This window comes from Gymnoscopelus braueri, assembly GCF_963280865.1.
Source record: "Gymnoscopelus braueri genome assembly, chromosome: 2".
Classification (NCBI taxonomy): Eukaryota; Metazoa; Chordata; class Actinopteri; order Myctophiformes; family Myctophidae; genus Gymnoscopelus; species Gymnoscopelus braueri.
The window spans coordinates 31747435-31768677 of record NC_137604.1 but is presented as its reverse complement, the minus strand read 5'-3'; the positions used below and the strand labels follow the sequence as shown (position 1 = coordinate 31768677).

Genomic DNA, 21243 nt, shown 5'->3' with positions numbered 1-21243 from the left:
GGTAAAGTAAATAAACTACATAATTTGTGATTTGTTTTAACACTTTTTGGAGTTACCACATAAAATGTAAGTTGATATGTCTTCACTATATTCCATAATGTAGAACACCGTGAGGTTACTTAGAAGTGTTCTAAACTTACACATAATACACAATTAACAACTTTCACTTTTTTACTATTGCTGCTAAAGATTTATTTGTATTATACGTTGTTTTATTATCTTGTGTTGATTTTATATATACCTTCTTGAAAATAGTAATAGTAAACTTGAGACTCCGACTACCAAAAGCCTAACATCTCCCCCAGCCAAGGGAAATTACCCTTTGAGCTAGTGGATAACATTTGTTTGGCTGTACTGCGCAGGCGATCAGAGTTTGAATCCTGGGCGTTACATAAATAGATGTATACAGTATATGGATATTCAATTTGCCATTGTATATTTCTCCCACACAATAACCTCCGCCGGAGAGAATGTAAAACTTTTATGAAGAGATTGTCAACAGAAGACGGCACAACTGAAGCTTTTTATTCATGTTTGTATTTTCATATTTTTTACATCAACTCATGATTATGTCAATACCAATTTTCATTATAGCATTGAGGATCAACTGTGATGGTTCAACATGTTATGTTGTTTTTCATTCCAGGGGCAGATGTACATAATGGAAACAGTATTTGGATTTCACTTTCAACTTGTACGGCGTGGCTTCTCAGAGGCAAGCTGGCTATAAGACTGTTTCTAGCTAATCTCACAAACCACTGGACCGATCAGCCGCAAATGATTTATCCACACCCACACCCCCTCTTATAGACAGCTAGACTTGTACAGAGCCATGCCGTTAAAAAAAGAAACAGGGAGGGTTTTACCTTCAGAGCCACCTGGTCAGTGATCTTTGATCAACACGCTTCTTTGAAACTTTTAAAGCACCCGGCCACTGCAAACACTGAAACTACGCAATTTAAATATTCACAGAATATATAATTCCATTTACTGACCAAAATCTGGATGCTGCTGCATCACAATTTGATGCTGCAGTACATACTGCAGAACACTGTTTCGGGACCCATTTGTCTTGTGCAAGTAAATATCACTTTGTTTCCCTACATTTTATTTTAAATTATCATTTCATAAGATTTTCCAAAAATGTTCCACATTTTGTTTACACTTTTTCATGAATTAAAAACAAATTCAAACATTTTTCGAAAGAATTTCATTAATAAATACAAAAATCTAAAGAATGTCATAAATAATGTTTTTTAAAAACTTGTAAGAAGTAGTGAGAATAGCAGATCTACAAGCTCACAACGCGTCACGTGTTTTGAGCTTGTAGATCGGCTATTTTCACTAGTTTGGGTCCCGTGGAAACACCAACCATCTCTTTTGGGTCTCGAGCTAAAAGGTTTGGGAACCTCTGCTGTAGAACACCCTGTGTTTTGAAACGTGTGAAAAACACCACAACACTTGATGGGTTACAGTTAATAGATACACATCATTCTGTAATATAGAGATTCATCAGAATAATCACACTGTCACACAGGGATATTGGAAGCAATTTGTGATGCAACACCACATCAACCACTCGTCATAACACAAAGGGAACATTCTTCGTTCCTAATCTATAATTCATGTGCCACGTCCAAAATAGTCCTTTTTGTTTTGAATCAGACATAACAGATCTTCGTTAAATGCCGTCTACTCTAGGTGAATCCTTTGGTGTCGTTTCAGGTTACACTTTTGGGTGAAGCGCTTGCCACAGGCTAAGCAGCAGTAGGGTCTCTCCCCAGTGTGAACGCGACGATGGGCCTTGAGATTGCTCAGCTTGGTGAAGCTGCGACCGCACAGGGAACAGCAGAATGGCCTCTCCCCGGTATGGGTCTGTAAGTGGGCTTTGAGGTTGCTGGGGTGGGGAAAGCATTTCCCACACTGACTGCAGCGCAGTAGATGTGAGTGAGAGTGAGAGCCTGAGTGCGTGTGGAGGTGTTGGGAGTTTGCAGACTGCTGGTGGGTCTTGATGCTCACCCACGGTATGCTGGACGTCCGCGTAAGCGTTAGGGGTCGTTTGGGCTCTTGGGCTCTTTGGAGGGATAGGAGCGGAGGAACTCCTTTGGATGTGGCGGGAGTTCTGTGGTGGAGATTCAGGCTCGCAGCTCGAGAGTGAACATCGGAAGACGCGGTCCTACTGGTATTGGAGGCCAGTGAGTGAGTAGGTTTTTTTATTGTTTGGTGGTGTTGTACAGTGGCTTTCAGCATTGTACTTGAACCAACTTTGGAATGCAGTTTCATTACTTCCGTCACTGTGGGCTTATGGGAAATCTTGTTCTGCTTGTGAACCTCTGGTCCCCCCATGTACTGGTTTACTGTAAACGAAGGTGCCATTCCTGGCCTCATCATCTCCGTCTCTTCCATCTCCTCGCCTTCATCCGAATTCACGATAATCTCATCCTTGATCACTACGGTTCCCATATCACTAAAATGTTGTCTTGCCCTAGGAGAATCTGAGGATGAAATATGATCTCGACCTACTCGGGCTGATATGGGTGTCGTGGCGTTGTGGCCCATCTGTTTGGGTGTGACTCTGGTCATGGCTGTTTCACAATTGTTACCCATTTCATGGGTGTGGCTCAGGGGCAGCCCAGTTGGTCTCAGAGTCGAAGTGACTTGAGTGGAGTCTATCTCAAAAGGAGAGATCTCGGAGGGCTCTGTAACCATACATGTGTACAGAGAGTGCGTTTCCTCCTGGTCTTCTGTGCAACTGTGAGAAATGGGGGTCTGTGGGTCCTGTCTCATGATAGTTCTCAATAACTCCTCACTGCTCTGCTGCGTCTGTTCTGGTTGTGCTTCAGTCCACTCGCTCATGCTGTGGGATTCAGATCCAACTCCGCCTATAGAATCAATGAGAAGATGCTCCATATTAATGGCAATTAATGTTATGATGCTATACTACGTGGATAAAGGTGAATGTTGTGCAACCAAATGTAACGAATAGGGCTTGGTATTGTTGGAAACTTTTGATACCAGTGCTGATACCTTCACTTTGATAATGGTACCTGAACTGTCCTTTTTTATTTATCTGTTTTTTTAACTCAACATGAAGTGAGTTAATTGTTATACGTATGATGATTTTGAATACAATTTCTCTGCCTACAAAGAAAATAAATAAAAATAAATCCCTGCTCCCAGCCAAATTTAACCTGAGTAAATATTGTTAAGCAAACAAAAATGTCTCAACATTAATATAGGCATGCCATTATTTGTTTGATTTTGAAGATATTTACTGCATAACAATGGCTTCTGTAGTTTCTATTAGGGTGGAATCCACAGCCCACCTGTGACACAGCGAGTAGACAGAAAGGTTACCATTTTATAATGAGCTTTTTTCATATAATGAGATTTTTTAGGACTAATTATATGAAGATACGGTTGGAAATGGTGAGGTGCCCCTTCAGGTATTTTAATATTGTGATTGTTTACTGTAATGTATAGTTTTGATGTATAATTAATGTTACCACTTTATTGAAATTTGAATGTTATTGTTGATCGACTATGAAAACAGTTAATGACTATAGTTTATTTAAGGACCATAGCGGGAGTAAGGCCCATTGCCTACAACTGATGGTATACCTGACATTATTGCAGACCATTTTCCAAAGGGTACTATGGATTTAGAGTTAAGTTCCATCCATTTCAGTACAATATTCAAATACATTTGCAGAGACTGCAAACTTGCTTGAGATGGCTAATATAACACTGAATATGATCATAGTTATTTATTTTTTGCATTCTAAAACCACTGGTTGTTTCTTTGAAAAGTCAAATAATCCATGGAAAACATTTTGGTTTATGAACAAAATTCAAACGTCCATAACTTATTATGTATCTGAGAAGCTTGTTGTCAGCATCAGCCAAGAGATGGATTGCTGTTGCTGGGGTAGAGCACAACACCTACCCAGTACTCCGCACACAACTTGCCGCACCCAAGCCGGGCTACTCATACGCTGAGTTGGCGGTGCCTGAGATTGAACCCAGAACCTTGTGATCCAAAGGCGAGTGCTCTACCAACTGAGCTACCCGGACACTTAACAACAGAACTACCAGAGGTGTCACTAAAAAGACTACTAAACTGGATATTACACAGTAGGACTTTAATCTTTTGGGAGAAAATGTAAAACAAAACTCAAAAATGTTAAAATAAAGCCATTAACAGGAAAACAGTCTGTTTATTTCCAATATATATGGCCGATCAGGCCGAAGTTGTGTCATATTTCAATGAACACATGGTCACATGTAAACAGTGCCCGGCCATTGCACAAAAGCACAAAAGTAGATTAGGATTGTAGTTGTTCCTCATACATTTAACCATACACTTCACAGGATGGCACTAAAAATTTTACCAAGAAAGCCAGTGTATTAAATACACAGTTGATGACAACATGCTGAAATGTCTGTACTCATCAACCCCTCATGAAAAGGATTTACTGTAAATTAGTCATCTTTTTTTAGTGCAAACATGCAACGTGTTTGGACAGTCATTACTCTGGCGACTTACACTGTATTCCTTGAACGCAGAAAAGTTTAAACTGTTTATCTAATGCATGAAACCACTCACATCAGCCAGAAGCGGGACCTCTTCATTTTCACAGAAGTTAGCCATCATAATCAAGATGGCTGCAGCCTCTTATATGATGTGTCCATCTTCCTCCTCCATGAGACGGAAGTCGGAACACATGCTGAATTTCTGGCCCGCATTATGTTTGATCTCAAAACAGATGTCATCTTCATGAAATCATCCACATTGGCTTTATAGACTCCTGGGTCCCTCCAAAGTGAACATATTCACCATTTCTGCCCTCTTATGCTCCAAGGACTCCAGAGTATTCCCCTCCAGTAGCTCTTGTGGTCGCCACTTCACACAGCCGTAGCTGTCCATTCTGGCTGAGGTCAATTTGGCACCATTTTCTTCAGTGTGCTTTCTTTTGAGCTTTCGGAGTCCTGCAAGTGTATTGTGGCTGTCGAGGTTCTCAACCCGTGTTTTAATCTGTGTTCAAAGTGAGAAATCCACAGCCCAGAATCTCCCCCTCATGTGTCAGGATCAGCAAAGCTTTTGGAGGACTGCCTTGCTTTGGCTTGTGCTATCTGGGCACACTGCCTCCTGGTTGGATTTATGCAATGCTCCCTCATGGAGTCTACCACTATTTGGACAAATTGTCGCCCCGTCACCTGCAACTGGTCTTCTTTGCTGAGAAATGGCACACCTCAAGTTCGCATTAGCTTTTTTTCCACACAGAATGGTGAAGCAGTCAATCCATGTATCATCGGTTATGTATTGGGCAAATTGAATTAAGGTTAGTAAGGTTAAGGTATCAGCTGACTCTGGTGACTGTCTGACTCTGCTAACTGTTGTCTGGCCGTGTAGATGATGAGAGTATGGCTTGTTTAGCATGTTCTGAAAGGATGAGACCAATATAATGATCAATGCACAGTGTATAGATATGGGAAGAAAGCGTAACACTATTGAAAGTGGTATATATCAGGCACACATGACACATAACACTGGGAAGAGAACCCGGGGCAGACCCAGGACCAGATGGGGGGATTGCATCTCCACACTGGCCTGGGAACGCCTCGGGATCCCCCAGGAGGAAGTGGCTAATGTTGCTCAGGAGAGGGAAGGCTGGAGCTCTCTGCTGGAACTGTTGGCCCGCGACCCAACTCCGGATAAGCGGTTGAAGATGGATGGATGGATGGACATGACACATAAACCGTGTTTTCACAACAGTGCCAGTATATTACCGGCAAAAAAAGGTACTGAACAATACGTGCATGGGTGTACAAATGTTTACAATTTAGCTCCTTTTACAGTATCAAATATACAAGTTTAATTAAATGTCGCACCTTTCCTTGCAAATGCCTGCAAGAACTTGCGCCATTGAATTATGATGTGTATGATGTTTGATTTCCTCCTCTTTCACCAGCTGCAGGTGATCCACCTCCTTAAATCTTACAGAGGATTCACTGAGTGTTTCTTCAAAAATAATCAACATGTCTACTTTCTTAGGTAACGGACAAGCTTGCTCCTGAGTGACAGCAATATGAGGGAGATTGGTGATGGGGATTATGTAGGCTGTGTAGCTGTACTGGAAGGTGAGGGGAGGCCTTGCTAGCTCTGGTCCACCATCTCATCTTAAAAAGAGTCAAACGTGGCGCAAATCTCAGCTCTTACATTTATGCACAAATGTTTCACTGAAATCATTGTGTTGCCGGTCTTCAAAGATATTGTCCATTTGAAATAGATTGCACCGCCCGCTGTTGGCACCAATTTGTGTGAGATTAATCAATACCTGGCTGCTATTTTTTTGAGACATTGTTCCTTAGTGACATGATGATGATGCCCACAGTAAAAGACAACACATGAGCTCCGCCCTCCCCTGAGTAATTTGTTTTTCCTGCCTTTCAGACATGTGACAATAGATTGGCAGGTCTTAGAACAAGTAGGATGATTAGATCACTTATGCTGAAGAAATTAACTATTTAGCCATTGGACAACAATTTTCAATACCCAATAGTATCGAAGCAATTTATTTTGTAAATATCAATTTTCAATACCAAGCCCTAGCTAGTAATGAAGTGGTCTAGAGTAGGTGTGTCAGTAAGTCCTTGCCACTATATGTTGAATCATTACATACTTGAATATCTGTTGCTAGACAGCAACAGAGTTTTTACAGTTATGAAAGTGTGTGTGTGTGTGTGTGTGTGTGTGTGTGTGTGTGTGTGTGTGTGTGTGTGTGTGTGTGTGTACCTTTAGTCTATGTCTTGGACTAAACATTTCACTAGCTTTGTGTTGTGCAGTACATGTGAACCTAATTTGTATGTAACTGCACAGTTATACATACTGTACTGTAATGATGCAAGTACTAACCATCATGGCCAACAGCCCAGTCTCCAGAGTGCTCTGCATAACACGATGGCTCATTGACTTCCTCTTTCTTCACATCCACCACTGGCCTCACATCATCTTGTTCTGTTGTCTGTACAGCATAGAGGACAAATCATCAAATCTGTGAATGTTTTTTCTTTAACTTTTTTTAAACTAATTTATTTTGATATAATATTTCAAATGTGTCACCAACCACTGATTCCCTCACAGGGCTGAGAATGAGCACAGGCACGTCAGCTTCTTGTGCCAACTCTGACACCACTTCCTGTCCATGGATTCTTGTGCACAGTTCCATGACGTCATCCTCTTGTTTCATGCCACATCCCATCAAGACACCTAGACAAGCAATTACAAAAGTAACATTAAAGCTACTGAATCCACATGGTTTTCTGCATTTTTGGCGAGTATTATTAAGCAAATTATTCTTCACAACATAGCTCTTTGTTGTGCTACCCAGTGTAGCTGTTTGCCTGAACAACTGTGCTTTACTTACGGAAAGACCATAACCTCCAGATAACCACATTATTATGAGCAACCACATTTAATAATTGTCTCCGCCGAAGGTGGAGAATATGTTTTCGCTTTGTGTGAGCAAACATTGTTAGCCAAGCTAACATTGGGCAAGCTCCACGTGACACGTGTCAATTTGTTGACACCAATGCCTCTGATTGGCTAGAGGGACGCGTGACGAAATAAAATTCTATAAATAGGTGTGTCACTTCAAAAAGCTTCTACTTTTTGAAGTGAGGTAAAACAGGATCAATCAGACTTGATTGGAACAGTACCTTCAGTAAGTCCAAGTCACCCGTCTGTGCGTGTGTGTTTCCCTCTGAGAACACCTAACATTGGTCAAGCAAAGGCGCAGAAGGCCAAAGCTAAGAAAGCATACTCATCTACAATTGTAACGTAGAAGAGGACTAGAGTTGAAATGATCCCACAACAAAGCCGAACTCTTAATACGTGTCAATATGTTGACATCAATGTCTCTGATTGGCTAGAGGGACGCATGACGAAATACAATCCTATAATAAAAAGGTGTGTCACTTCAAAAAGCCGTTTACGTTTTTGAAGCGAGGTAAGACAGGATCAATCAGTCTTGATTGGAACAGTATCTTCTAGTCCAAATCACCCGTCTGTGCGTGTGTGTGTCCCTTTGAGAACACCTGACATTGGTCAAGCAAAGGCGCAGAAGGCCAAAGCTAAGAAAGCATACTCATCTACAACAGTAACACAGAAGAGGACTAGAGTTGAATTGATCCCACAACAAGACCGAAATCTTAATACGTATTAATATGTTGACACCAATGCCTTTGATTGGCTAGAGGAATGCATGACGAAATACAATTCTATAAATAGGTGTGTCACTTCAAAAAACCGTTTACGTTTTTGAAGCGAGGTAAGACAGGATCAATCAGTCTTGATTGGAACAGTATCTTCTAGTCCAAATCACCCGTCCGTGCGTGTGTGTGTCCCTCTGAGAACACCTAACATTGGTCAAACAAAGGCGCAGAAGGCCAAAGCTGATCAAACACACCAATCAACTGCTGAAACTGTTCAAGACAATGAAGATGAAGAAGACAGACAAGTATTTGAACAAACCAGTCAATTATGACGACTCCCATATGATAGATTGCTTCAATGTAAACAGAGCATTGCTTCAATTAAACAGAGCTAAGAATCATAAAGAAAGAATGAAATTAATCAGAGACAAAAAATCGCTAAATGACAAAAGACGAAGACTAGCCATGAATGCTGACAATATGACACAGCAAAGATTGCTACAATCTCTGGAAGAAAAAGTAGAAGAAATATGATAATATAATTGCTATAGTCTGCTGGCGGAGACTTGTGCTCCGAGGAGCAAATTTTCTAGTTAAGTATGTGTTTGTTTTGTGCAATGTATATTATTATTGTGCATAATATCACCTGGGATCCCTAGACCCCACACAGAGGAGGACTACATAATACAGAATACACAGCAAAGTCCTCAGTGTTCATTTATCCATTTGTAACTCAGAAAGTGTACAAACGGAAAATAGGGAAACCCATTTACACTTATGGGTCAATTTGTACACTCTCAAGGTTAAATGAACACTCAGGATTTAACAGTATAGTGAGGCTGATTAGGTCATTTTAATTAGGCTCTATCATTTCTTTGCCTACTTTGTTCTTACCATACTCTAGTTCCGTACCACTCTCCTCAGCAGCATCACTGGTCCCTTCCGAGCACACCGCCTTGCCACAGTCAACACACCTCACATTCTGTCTGCCCATCTCCCCTTCATCAGCCTCACTCAGCTTCTCCTCTGCCCACTGCAGCTGTGTTCTGAGTGTCTCCACGTCCTGGTTCCGACGCCTCACCTCCTCCACGAATCCATTCTCCACCAACCTGGTGACCTCATGCATGGCTGTCTTTAGGACTGTCTCCATGACATCTGAGAGTTGCGTCTGGAACATGAGGATGAGGGTGTCCAGATCAGACATGATGGGATATGCTGCTACTTGTATGGCTATGGGAATCCAGTCCACTCCTTCAAAACAAGCTTTGACTCAAGATGCGTGTATCTGTGCGTGTTCGTGTTCAATTCCAGTCCTTGTTTATATTGCAGATACGAGCCTTCGGAACTGCAAGCTCAGGTTATGTAGCTTCTTGCACATCATTGCAACAGTGCAGTCCATGTCTAGGCTCGCAGGGGATGGATGGTGCAGGCTTTAAGAAAGAACAGAAAGAAGATTGATTGAATACTTTTTTTAGTTTGCAAAAAAAAAGCACAGAAAGTACAGTTCTATATCAAAGGATGCTAAAAGGATTAAACGCAAGAAAGCACTATGGCTAGCTTCCATTGGGGTCCTGTGTATTCAATTCATCGAAACATGTAATGACAGACAAATATACAAACTCAAATATACAGACTCAATGTTAAGGGAAGCACTGCTTTCCACTAAAGGGGTAAAATCTGTTGATTCTTCGGAATCAGCTATGTTGTTGCCACAGCCATTCTTAGCATTAGCAAGGTAACGTTAGCTTACCTAGGCTCTACCATCTATCGAGGAGGAAGCCAGAACAGAACTCTTATGAGCTGAAATAAAAAAACTCGGCATAATGGCGATGTTTGCAGAATTGTGTTTTTGTTTCTCACGACTATATATTGTTTTCTCCACTGTTAAAATGCTTTATGTATCATTACATTGACCCGAGCGAGCTTGGTTTGTTTCGATCGTGACGTCACTGTCAACGCAGCCAGTGTTGCCAGATTCTGCGAGGGAGATAAGCAAGCTGGTCTATGAAAATAAGCCCAAAAGTAGCGACTATAGGCCACATGAGCACTACATCTGCTATTTTCAAAGAAAAATCTTGAAAAAAAGTGAAAAGTTAGGAATATTTTGAAAACCACAAAATGAAAATCTTATATGGGGGGGGGGGGGGGTCCCTGACCCTGGCACAACATATTTTCAAAAGGTTGGGTGTGACATCTACAAATACATATCAATTTGGGGGTCCTTGACATGAAAATGTTTGAGAAGCACTGGTTTAAACAACTTTAGGAAATGAGCCCAAATAAGCAACTACACTTTCACAGAAACAAGCCCAAAGAAACGCAACCCGCAACATGCGACTTTACAGAAAAACAAGCCCAAAGTCTCTTATAATAAGCGGACATGGCAACGCTGAACGCAGTACGGTGGCCTTCGCACCGCAGGTCGAACAGTGTCAAAACGCCTTTGGTGAAGGGAAACCTATGGGCTGCACCGAAAGTTTGATAAGCGTTCTTTAATAGTCAGGGAATATTATCAGAAAAATTTCCAATCTGGGAATAAATTCCTTACCAAGAAATGTGTTCACCAATGTAGTGTTTGTAAAGTGTGTGTCTAGAAACACATCTCACAAAGACTGCAATTCAATTTCCCTAGGGAAATCTGTGACAGCTGCTGAAAGTTGGGGTACCCACCTTATGCGGAAAACATTTACAAAATGTTATTTTGAGCATTTGAGCGGTCAAACTAGGCTTTTTTCATGATTCTGATTTCTGAATCCATTGCATAGGGGGCGGCCATAGCTGAGTGGTTAGTGAGCCCGCCTAGGGAGCCAGAGGCCCTGATTGCCCCAGGTACGATTCCAGGTCACGCGTCATGTGTCAATTAAATGAAATTTGTCCCTGAGCAAGACTCTTAACCCCTAATTGCTCACAGGCCCTCATTGGAAACCCGCAAGGACTTTCATGGACGTCCTGTTAAAAGGAATTATCCTTTGCACCAAAACCACTCCTTGGCAGAAAATCGTCTAAGCCCACCTTTCCAGCTCATTGCATATGCGTTTTATTTTCCTTTTTTTCCCCAAAAATCCAATATGGCATAATTTTTCAAGATGGCCGCCAAATCAAGAAGTCATATCTATATTTCTTGCACATTTTAGGAAACATTTCACCATTAAAGCTATTGTTGTAGCCCAGGTCTCCCTTCTAAAAGAGATTATTAATCTCAATGGGCAAGGCCATGAGTTTTGGAGGGGGTTTAACCATGGAGAGGAGAAAGAAGGTAAAACAGAGTGATGAGCATGAGCAAGAGCATGTGTCATAGCTCAGTTGGTGGCGCTCTCGCCTTTCGACCATAAGGTCATATGGGCACCATCAGCTCAGCGTATGAGTAGCACGGCTTGAGTCCTATGTTAAGTACTGAGAGTTGATGTTATTGGTACTTTACTCATATGGAATGGATATGAAGCATCGACTGAAGGTGGAAATGTACACATTTACCCAAAGATTAACACAATAAACGCTAGAAACTAGTCAAACGGCCCAAAGACTACATTTCCCATGAACGCAGCTGCTGCAGCGATTTCAGCTCCGGAAGTGTAGTTCTTAAGACTTTTAGTTTTAAGGCAGAATTAATTCCATTTTCACCAGAAATCGGCTGCATCAAATATAAATCAATATCATAAACAATGCAGAGCCACCCCCCTGACAGAAATGCCGGAGTGGTGTGTTTATTTTTGGAGCACAGTTCTTATATGACGTGATCTAAGATTCTCCAATGGGGATTTCAACACAAAAAACAAAGCCACGAACCAGCGGAACAGCTGGTACGGAACACCTCTAGCGGCAGTGACTTCAGACTTTGGTGCTCTATGCTGTGTGGAGCTCAGGGAGGAGATAAGAAAGGCACCCAGAGAGATGAAGAAAGTAGGCAGGAGTACAAGGAGATGAGGAGTTAGGGTAATTAAGAGAGAGGTGGCAAAGGCTAGGTAAAGAAAATGAGAAATTGGACACCAAGAAGGGAGAAAATGATCTGCACCGGATGGTTAGACAAAAATAATGGGTTTTGAAGGATGTGCAACATGTTAAGGTGATAAGAGACAGAGATGGAAATGTTCTAGCCGGCGGAGACAGTGTGTTGAGAACATTGAAAGCATACTTTGAGGGAATGGATGGAGGAAAATGTCAAGAGTTATTTGTGACAGAAGGTCACCAGTGAGAGGGAATGTATAAGAGGGTAGTGAGATCAGCCATGCTGTACGGCTTGGCAATGGTCGCACTGATGAAAAGACAGGCGGCACAGCTAGAGGTGGCTATGATTCTCATTAGGAGAGGGAAGGAAGGACATCAGAAATGACTAAATTAGAGGATCAGCCCAGGTTAGAAGGTTTTTGGATAACGCAAAAGAGGCGAGGACGAGGTTAAGATGGTTTTGACATGTGAAAAGGAGAGATGAGAGGCACATTAGGAGAAGGATGCTGAAAATGTAGCTGCCAGGTAAGAGGAGAAGAGGAAGGCCAAAGAGGCGGTTTAAGGATGAGGGGAGAGAGGACATGCAGGAGTCACAGAGGAAGACACAGAAAACAGAACCAGATGGGGAAAACATTTAATACATGAGATTTTCTTTTGCTTTAATCCCTGAGTTTGTCTGTGAGCATGCACAGTTGTATGGCATGTTTTTGAAATGTTTAATTTTGGTGGTTATAAATGGTAACTCGTGTTTGAAAATGTTCAAAAACATACAATGGGAGTGCCATTTTTGTGATTTGGTGATTAACCTCACAAAAGTATAGGCAAAGATATGTTGAAATGCAAAATCAGTCTAATTTTGGCGTCCATCTTGAAATAAATGGCCGGCATCTTTGATTTACGAGTGGCCCGGTTTCGTAAATCGAAGAGTGACCTCCAACGATGATTTGTACCAAATTTCACACTTGTATCACCATTTGAACGATTCTCTTTTTTTTACACAAACAATGGTTTGTAATGACCTGGAAAAGTGTCTATGGCTGTTTTAACCCAAGGAGTGTTTTTTGTGCAAAACAAATGCTTGCAATGGATTCAGAATCATGAAAAAAACCCTAGTTTGACCCCTCACATGCTACATAAAGCAGAATTAAATTTTGCATTTTTTTTCCTGCATAATGTTAAGGGTACCCCAACTTTCAACAGCTGTCACAGACTCCCATAGGGAAACTGAAGTTCAGTCTTTGTGAGATGTGTTACTAGACACCTTTACGGACACATTGGTGAAGAAATGTCTTAGTAAGGAATTTATTCCCAGATTTTTCTAATATCCCCTGACTCTAATAAGAGTCACTAACCTAAACAAACCATTAATTTCCTCATAACGGACGCTGAAGTAAGAGAAGTTGTTGAAGTGATTATTTACAAGTACAATATTTTTGTGTGATTGACACACAAACACACACGCGCGCGTGCGCACACACACACACACACGGGCGTGTGTGTGTGTGTGTGTGAGAGAGAGATAGAGTTATGAGTTTTACATGAGAGAGAGTATGAGTTTTACATGTAAAAAACATGTACGAGTTGACTGATTAGTTGTTGAGAATGATCATGTAATATAATTTGTGTTGCTTATGAGAATTTGGCATTGAGTTTATTGGGTTATTAATCATTATATTTTATTGTTATTCTTGTTTTGTTTTAATCTGCTTTTTGCATGCTGTTTGCTCAACATAAAATGTATCAATTGGTTGATTGACTAATCAATCAATTCTTTCTTTGGTAATATCTACATAGGTTAGTCCTCTCTGCTGCATTTCTTTTTTAGAGAGTAGCCAATTCTTGTTGTCCCAATTTAGACATTAAGCCAATGAATTATTCTCTCTTCCTTAGCACTGCTGTGGTACCCGACTGACTCACCTGCCACTGCCAGTGATCCCACCAGGAGGATGTAGCGGCTCCACCAAATTTAACAATCTCTGCTGATAGGTGCCGTCCCAGCCCATAAGAGTATGTGCAGCAACAAAAATCCCCCTCCCCGCCTGGAGTATTAACGTTTAGTTTAGTAATTGATTTTCTATTGTCATATTGTGCCCCTCTAAACCCCTCTTCACAATCAAAATAAACCAATGCCCTGTGGAGCTATGAAGTATATTTATTTTCTTTCTTTTTTTACGAGTATGTAAGGTACAGTATGTGGTGGATATACATTTTCTAATACATTATAATAATATTATTTTTAAACCTTTACTATAAAATGTACTATAGACATCTACACACCAAATAGCTCCTGTTAGGCTGTAAGTAGTGTTTCAAGCTCCAAGGATCATCCCTTCTGACGTCTGAGAAAGAGCCTGGTTGTTACACCAGTAGTCTCGCGTGGCCAGACTGTTGCTTAGCAGAAATGGAAATTAAAAAGTAAAATGTAAAGATATTTTAAAATATATTTTCGTGAACGGAAGTGCCAGTTTCCTCTCTCGGATTTCGGGAGTTGTAGTTCCACTCTATATAGCATTCAGAGATTGTGGAATAGTTGTCTGGCTACACGAGACTATTACACCAGTAAATACAAAGCCTTCTAACAGGAGCTATTTAAAGTGTGAATACCTCTATTTAATTTGACATGGTATTGCTTGATATAGCACCCAGTGGTAGCTTATTCAACGGGCTTGAGGTGCTGAAGCACAGGGCACCAACCTTGGGGTGGCACCAAACGGCGTGTAGAAAAAACGCACCGGTGAAGCGTTCTAGACTGAATTCCAGGACACAAGCTGCAGCACTCTGTTTTGGTCTTAAAAATGTCTTATAAAGTTATTTTAACCAATTAAGCTTGACACCATTATATGACAAAAATACAGATCTACAAGTTCATAGTGTCACATTGCAATGTGTTGAGCTTATAGATTTAACTAGGGACACCAAGGTTAATCCTTGCCAATGACAATAAGACAATGCACAGACTGCTGTTTTATGTCCCCATAAAAAAAACACAATAGGAATAATCAAACTCAATTGTTTTATTTTAAAACTGGGATAATTACACTGCTGATAATGTCACTCAGTCAAGTACCTTATTTTCGGTAACAAATGTAGCTAGTGTCATTTGTACAAACACATGCCCTAAACGCAAATACAAAAACATACCCTACGTTTTTACGTTACGTATTCTACATATTTCAGACCTTCATACTGAAGGCAATAGCGTATTCATTGAAAACAATGCAAACTAAACATAAGCTCATTCAGAAACACATTTTTGACTTTCAATGTTGTCATGATATTTATAAAGAAGAGCAATGACCCATAATATAGTAAACCCAAACATCAAATTTAAATTAATTGAGCCCAATTTCACCCCAACCCTCTTCAGGTTTACAGACGGGCCTGTGCTTGCGCTGATGTGATTTCAAATGATCCAGACGTTTGAAACTAAGGCCACAGATAGTGCAACAGTATGGTCTCTCCCCTGTGTGGGTGCGTTGGTGAACCTTCAATATGTCTGCTCTCGTGAAGCTTTTATCGCACATTGTGCACTGATGAGGTTTCTCCTGTGTGTGGATACGCCTGTGCAATTTCAGATTCCACAGACGGCTGAACTTGTTCCCACATACACTGCAACAGTAAGGTTTATCACCTGTTTGGCTACATTTGTGCGTCTTCAAATCAGAGAAGGAAGGGAAACCCTTTCCACAGTGGCTACAGAGGTGAAGCCCCTGCCCAGAGTGAATCCTTTGGTGGACTTTGAGGTTACAGGCTTGGGTGAATGTCTTCCCACACTGGTTGCAGGAGAATGGTGGCCCCTGCCCAGCTTTATGTGTATGTTTGTGGGCTTTGAGGGATGCAGAATCAGAGAAGGACATGGAGCACTGGTTACAGTTGTGCCTCCTACCACCTCTTGCTCCTGTCTGTTGCTGTAACCTTTCTTCCAGGTTTAGAGTAAGACTGTATGTATCTGAAGGATTATATACATCTGTATTTTGTAGAGAATGGTCTCCAATGTGACCACCTTGCCCACGCAGGCTCGCCCTACTGACTGTTTCACCTGACATATGTTCAGGGTACAAGACACTTGGATCCTGAAGGTACCCTTCCTCATTGATTAACAGACAACTGAACTCTCTATCCACATCCATGTTGGCCCTTGAGGGTGGATCCACAGGTGAACCCAATGCACCCCTTCTACTCCGGTTGGGACCAGGCTGATGAGACCTATGCACAGTACCATCAGATGGCCCCAAATCTCCCTGATAGTGGCCCATGTAAGTCAGCTCCTCGGCTAGGCGTGGTGGTGACTCTTGTAATCCCTCCAGGCTGCTCATATCAAACATATGGCCACCTCCATACCCAGTCTTGTCAAAGCCACCCAGGTCTTCCATGCCACATCGGCTCCGGTAAAGAGGTTCGGATGGGTCTGTTGCATCGCCCTCTAGACTTGGATCTGGCCTCTGATCGAGGCCAGTATCCCATTCATCTTGGCACTGTTGAATCTCATGGTTGTTGAGGCCTGTACTAGGCCCAGAGAGATTTGACTCCTCTTCTCCTGGCCAATGAGAGAAATACATTTTCCGTTACAAATACAGTCGCTGTAGCACCGGAACACACATAAATCATTCACATAATGCAATCTGTGGTCAGGTACTGTACATGCTCAGGAATTCCTCTCAAGCTGTCAATTTAGAATGGGCATCATCCTATTAAGTATCCATTAGTGGGGTTGTATACGGTTGTCAGTAGATGCTTTGTACAAACGTAGTAATTAAGTGATGTTTGTTATGATTAATGAAAAATTTACTTCTTAGGAATAAGTATTTTCACAATAACTGGTGTATCATGTGTATTTAGCATGAGGCCTGGTGAAACTGACCATCCAAATTAACACCCCATTTCCCTTGAAGCTCAGTGCTGTCTGATGTGATGTTCAGCACCTCCTCCTTGAGCAGTCTGTTCAGCTTTTCATTCCCTATGCCTGGGGACTAACAGACAAAACAGACACATTTTTTTTAATATAGTCATACAAAGATAAAGTAAATGTCAATTAAACCCTACACACTCAGGAAAAACATATGCTGTACATTTATCCGACATGAGTCATCATGATATGATACAGTCTGAAGTCAAGGCACAGACTACTGTGTTGTTGACGGACAACGGATGCACGCTTATGAGAAACAACAAAAATAAAACCTGGCAAAACAGTTGCGTGCAATTGCATTAGCGCAAGATGAGGATAAAGGAAACATTCAGTCTAAATGTCCAGTTTGCTAATTCACAACTACTGTGGCAGATAATCCCCACACCAAGAGAGAGAGAAAAAACGTTTCAGTCATTATTCAGTCCGACTTCACTGTAGCCTAAAGTAGCCTATTCATAAATTATATTTGTACTTAGGCTGTCCTGAAAGTTTATAATATTTAGAGAAATGTAAAGTTTCAAATACAAAAGTAGTAGTAGTACTTGTGAATTAGCAAACTGGACATTTAGACTGAATGTTTCCTTTATCCTCATCTTGTGCTAATGCACGCAACTGTTTTGCCAGGTTTTATTTTTGTTGTTTCTCATAAGCGTGCATCCGTTGTCCGTCAACAACACAGCCTTGACTTCGGTGCGCTGACTCTCTCCCCACCCCGCCCCTTGCACTTCAACAACACGGGAAAAGGACGTTCGCCCCTGAGATACCTTCACAGAACTGTTGGTGTTCGATCCTAGTTCTTCCATCTCTCTGGCAATGCCCCGACAGCTGTGAATCTCCTTGACAACTCCCTCCTGTTTCAGTTTATGGTCCCTATGATCTGTATGGGCAAACAGTAAGAATGTGCCATTGGATTTAGTTACAGAAGAGGAACATTTTAACTAATATAAATGAAATAGGACTTCTTCATTATCCCACTACCTTTCGTGTGTGTGTATGTGTATGTGTATGTATGTGTGTGTGTATGTGTATGTGTGTGTGTGTGTGTGTGTGTGTGTGTGTGTGTGTGTGTTTGAATTGACAGTCACGAATAACTTTAGGAAAAGCAAAAGAAACAGAGTTCTCGGCTAGCGGCAAGCAACTCTTAGATTCTGATTTTAATATCTGGCATCTAGAGTTGCAATACAAACCCTGAACAGCCCACACATCCAAACGGATCCTTTTTCTATATGCAAAGTTTTTGTTTCATAAAAATACACCGTAGACATGTTATGAGCTACCTACTTTCTGTCAATAAATTCCGTGCAGGTGATTTTTTTTTCCCCCATAAGCGTTGGGAGTTTAGAAGCCCTTGTTTTCAATAACGCAACGTTCTGCTGCATTGTGTGAAATTTAGAAACAGGTAGGACTTTTGAGTGATTTCCAACGAGCGCTTCCAAATGCCAACACTTAGAAAAATAATCACCTGCACAGAATTTATTGACAGAAAGTAGCTCCTAGCATGTCTATGGTGGATTTTCAAGAAACAAAAACTTTGCAGATAGAAAAAAGGATAATTCAAGCTTCCCGTACAGCTGCAATGTTGGTGCGTTTCACATCGTTTAATACAATCAGATAGGACTTTTCTGTTTGGATGTATGGGCTTTAAAAAATGAATCTAAGAGTTGCTTGCGGCTAGTTCTCGGCATGTCCCGTTTGACTCATGTGTAGAGCGAGAAACAAAAAGAGTGAAACACATTTGAGACTCACCTGTCTGTAGGTCTGATATTTCACCTCCTTCTTCACCCGTCGACACCGCGCCCACTCTCCCACAGTCAACACATCTACCCGCCGCCGTCCGGTCACCACTGTCTCCTCGCAGCCTCTCCTTGCGCCGACTCTCCGACTGTTTGAGCCTCCTCTTCAGGGTCTCGACCTGCTCTCTGCTCCGCGTCACCTCCTCTAGGAAGCTGTCCTCCACCAGCCGGGTGATCTCGTACATGGCAGCCTTGAATACGGTTTCCATGACGCCAGAGAGCTGCGATTGAAACGTTACGACGGCTTCGGACATCATGTCTGTCTGCGCTTTGACCGTCGTCTGCTACTTTCCGTTGGTTATAAATTAATAATGTGCAAAGCACCCGATTCGCGGCGAAAATACCGATGTACTGTATGCAGTTGGTCTTTTTGTGTCGCCGATTAAGTTTGTTATTTATTTTATTTTTTACGTAAGCTACGCTCGGAAGGATCAGATCTTTACTTTCGTCAGATCCCCAGGCTAAGACGCTAGTAAAGGTTAGCTAGAGAGATAATAAAGTTGTGTATGGAATTCGACTCGTAATCACAGCCATCGTATAGAGGATGTGGTTAGAAATATATTCATCGCTCACTGAGAACGTAAAGCAGGCCTAAAGCATGAATAAAAAAAGAGACAGTTATTATGTTTTCCTTGGTGGTGAAGCGCATTTCTTATTCCGATCCTAGATAGTAACACTTCCTGTAAGACAAACATGCCAGGTTCTGCTGCGAGAGAAATAAGCAGCCAGGTCTATGAAAACCAGTGCCATCTATGCACTGATGAAAACAAGCCCCAAAGAAACGACTTTAGGTTACGGCTATTTGAAAATAGTCGACCTACAAGCTCAGTTGTGAGCTTGTAGATCTGCTATTTTTTTTTAAATGGGATAATAATAAATTTGTAACATTTTAGAAACATTTTAACACAAATCTTGTATGGGGGTCGCTGGCACACAATATTTTCAGAATACATATTGTCCTTGACATGAAAATGTTTAAAAACCACTGGTTTAAACGACATTTGGAAACAAACCCAAATAAGCAACTACACTTTAGAAACAAGCCCAAAAAAACGCAACCCGCAACCCGCAACTACCAATATTTATGAGCAACTTTACAGAAAAACAAGCCCAAAGTAGCTTATAATAAGCGGACATGGCAACCCTGAAGACAAACCCAAGCTACGGGTCGCGTAAATAGACAGTCTTGTGGAACCCCGTTTCCCCCATTCAATTAGACCCTGATCATATTCAATTTTCAGGTTGCAGATCCGGTCTAGAGAGGATACGGATATGGTCTGTGTGTGTGCATGTATGTTAGGGTGGAAAATAGCGCCTACAGTAGGCGGGCTTTAAACCGGAGGTGAGTACTGAGCAGTAAATATAATGTGATATTTGATTGATTGATTGATTGATTAATTGACTACTTTATTAGTCAGAAATGTAAACAGCACGAGGTACAGTCAGACATTAAAGTAAAAGAATATTCCAAAAAAGTCCTGGGATATTCTAATCTATGTTCATTTTATTTTACGTAGGCTATATAGAAACAATAATTTACATTTACAAAATGGGTGTTCAATAGTCTCTCAGCAGAAGAGAGGGCGCTAAAATTGAGGGTTCCTAAATAAAGAATTTGGGAAATGGTCAGAAGTTTGCAGATGCTTGAACGTTTGACATTAATATTTCTACAATTGCTACAAATCCTGTGGATAGCCAGTCATTATGGGCATAAACAAGAAGTTGGAGGGTACATTTATGTATACTTTTCATTATTTCACACCATTTTCCAATTCCAAAGGAGCCAAATACATAATATATTTATCATATTTTAATTACATTGTCATTTAAGGCCCAATACTTCTACAATTGCTACAAATTGCTGCAAAACCCAGTAATTTTGGGGATAAACAAGAAATTGATAATGATGTATGATGTACCATGCATGTTCAAATCATATACTTTACATTATCCAACCATTTTCCAAACGTACATTTATTTTTATTGTTTCACATTTTGGGAAAAACCTGGTACCCACTGGACCTATATCCCTTAGCAATAACTGTGTCTACCAGTATGTGATATTGTTACATGGAATATGTTCTGGAGCTGATAAAAAGGGACATTCTTTTGGGTTAAAAATGTATTAATTTCCTATGGAACACATATTCAACAATGTCAGCTGGGGTATACAATGTTGGTGTGTGTGTGTGTGTGTGTGTGTGTGTGTGTGTGTGTGTGTGTGTGTGTGTGTGTGTGTGTGTGTGTGTGTGCGTGTGCGTGTGCGTGTGCGTGTGTGTGTGTGTGTGTGTGTTTACAGTCATGATGTCATGAAGAATTTTTTCTGTCCCAGGTTGCAACAAATAGGCCTATGGATGATATGATATTGTCACTGTCAAGTGG

At 41.2% G+C, this 21243-nt stretch overlaps 1 protein-coding gene across 1 annotated transcript; it reads right to left on the bottom strand.

Moving 5' to 3' along the window:
• Nucleotides 1-511: 511 nt before the first annotated feature.
• On the bottom strand, nucleotides 512-19548 carry LOC308095127 (uncharacterized protein). The gene is made up of 8 exons (XM_080442071.1): nucleotides 18815-19548; nucleotides 17833-17945; nucleotides 17021-17129; nucleotides 15500-16696; nucleotides 9109-9483; nucleotides 7128-7270; nucleotides 6917-7025; nucleotides 512-2882 (listed from the first exon to the last, which is right to left on the bottom strand). The coding sequence occupies exons 1-8, from the start codon at nucleotides 19116-19118 to the stop codon at nucleotides 1693-1695; spliced, it is 3540 nt and encodes a 1179-aa protein (XP_080298197.1). The 5' UTR covers nucleotides 19119-19548; the 3' UTR covers nucleotides 512-1692.
• Between the last annotated feature and the right edge of the window lie 1695 nt (nucleotides 19549-21243).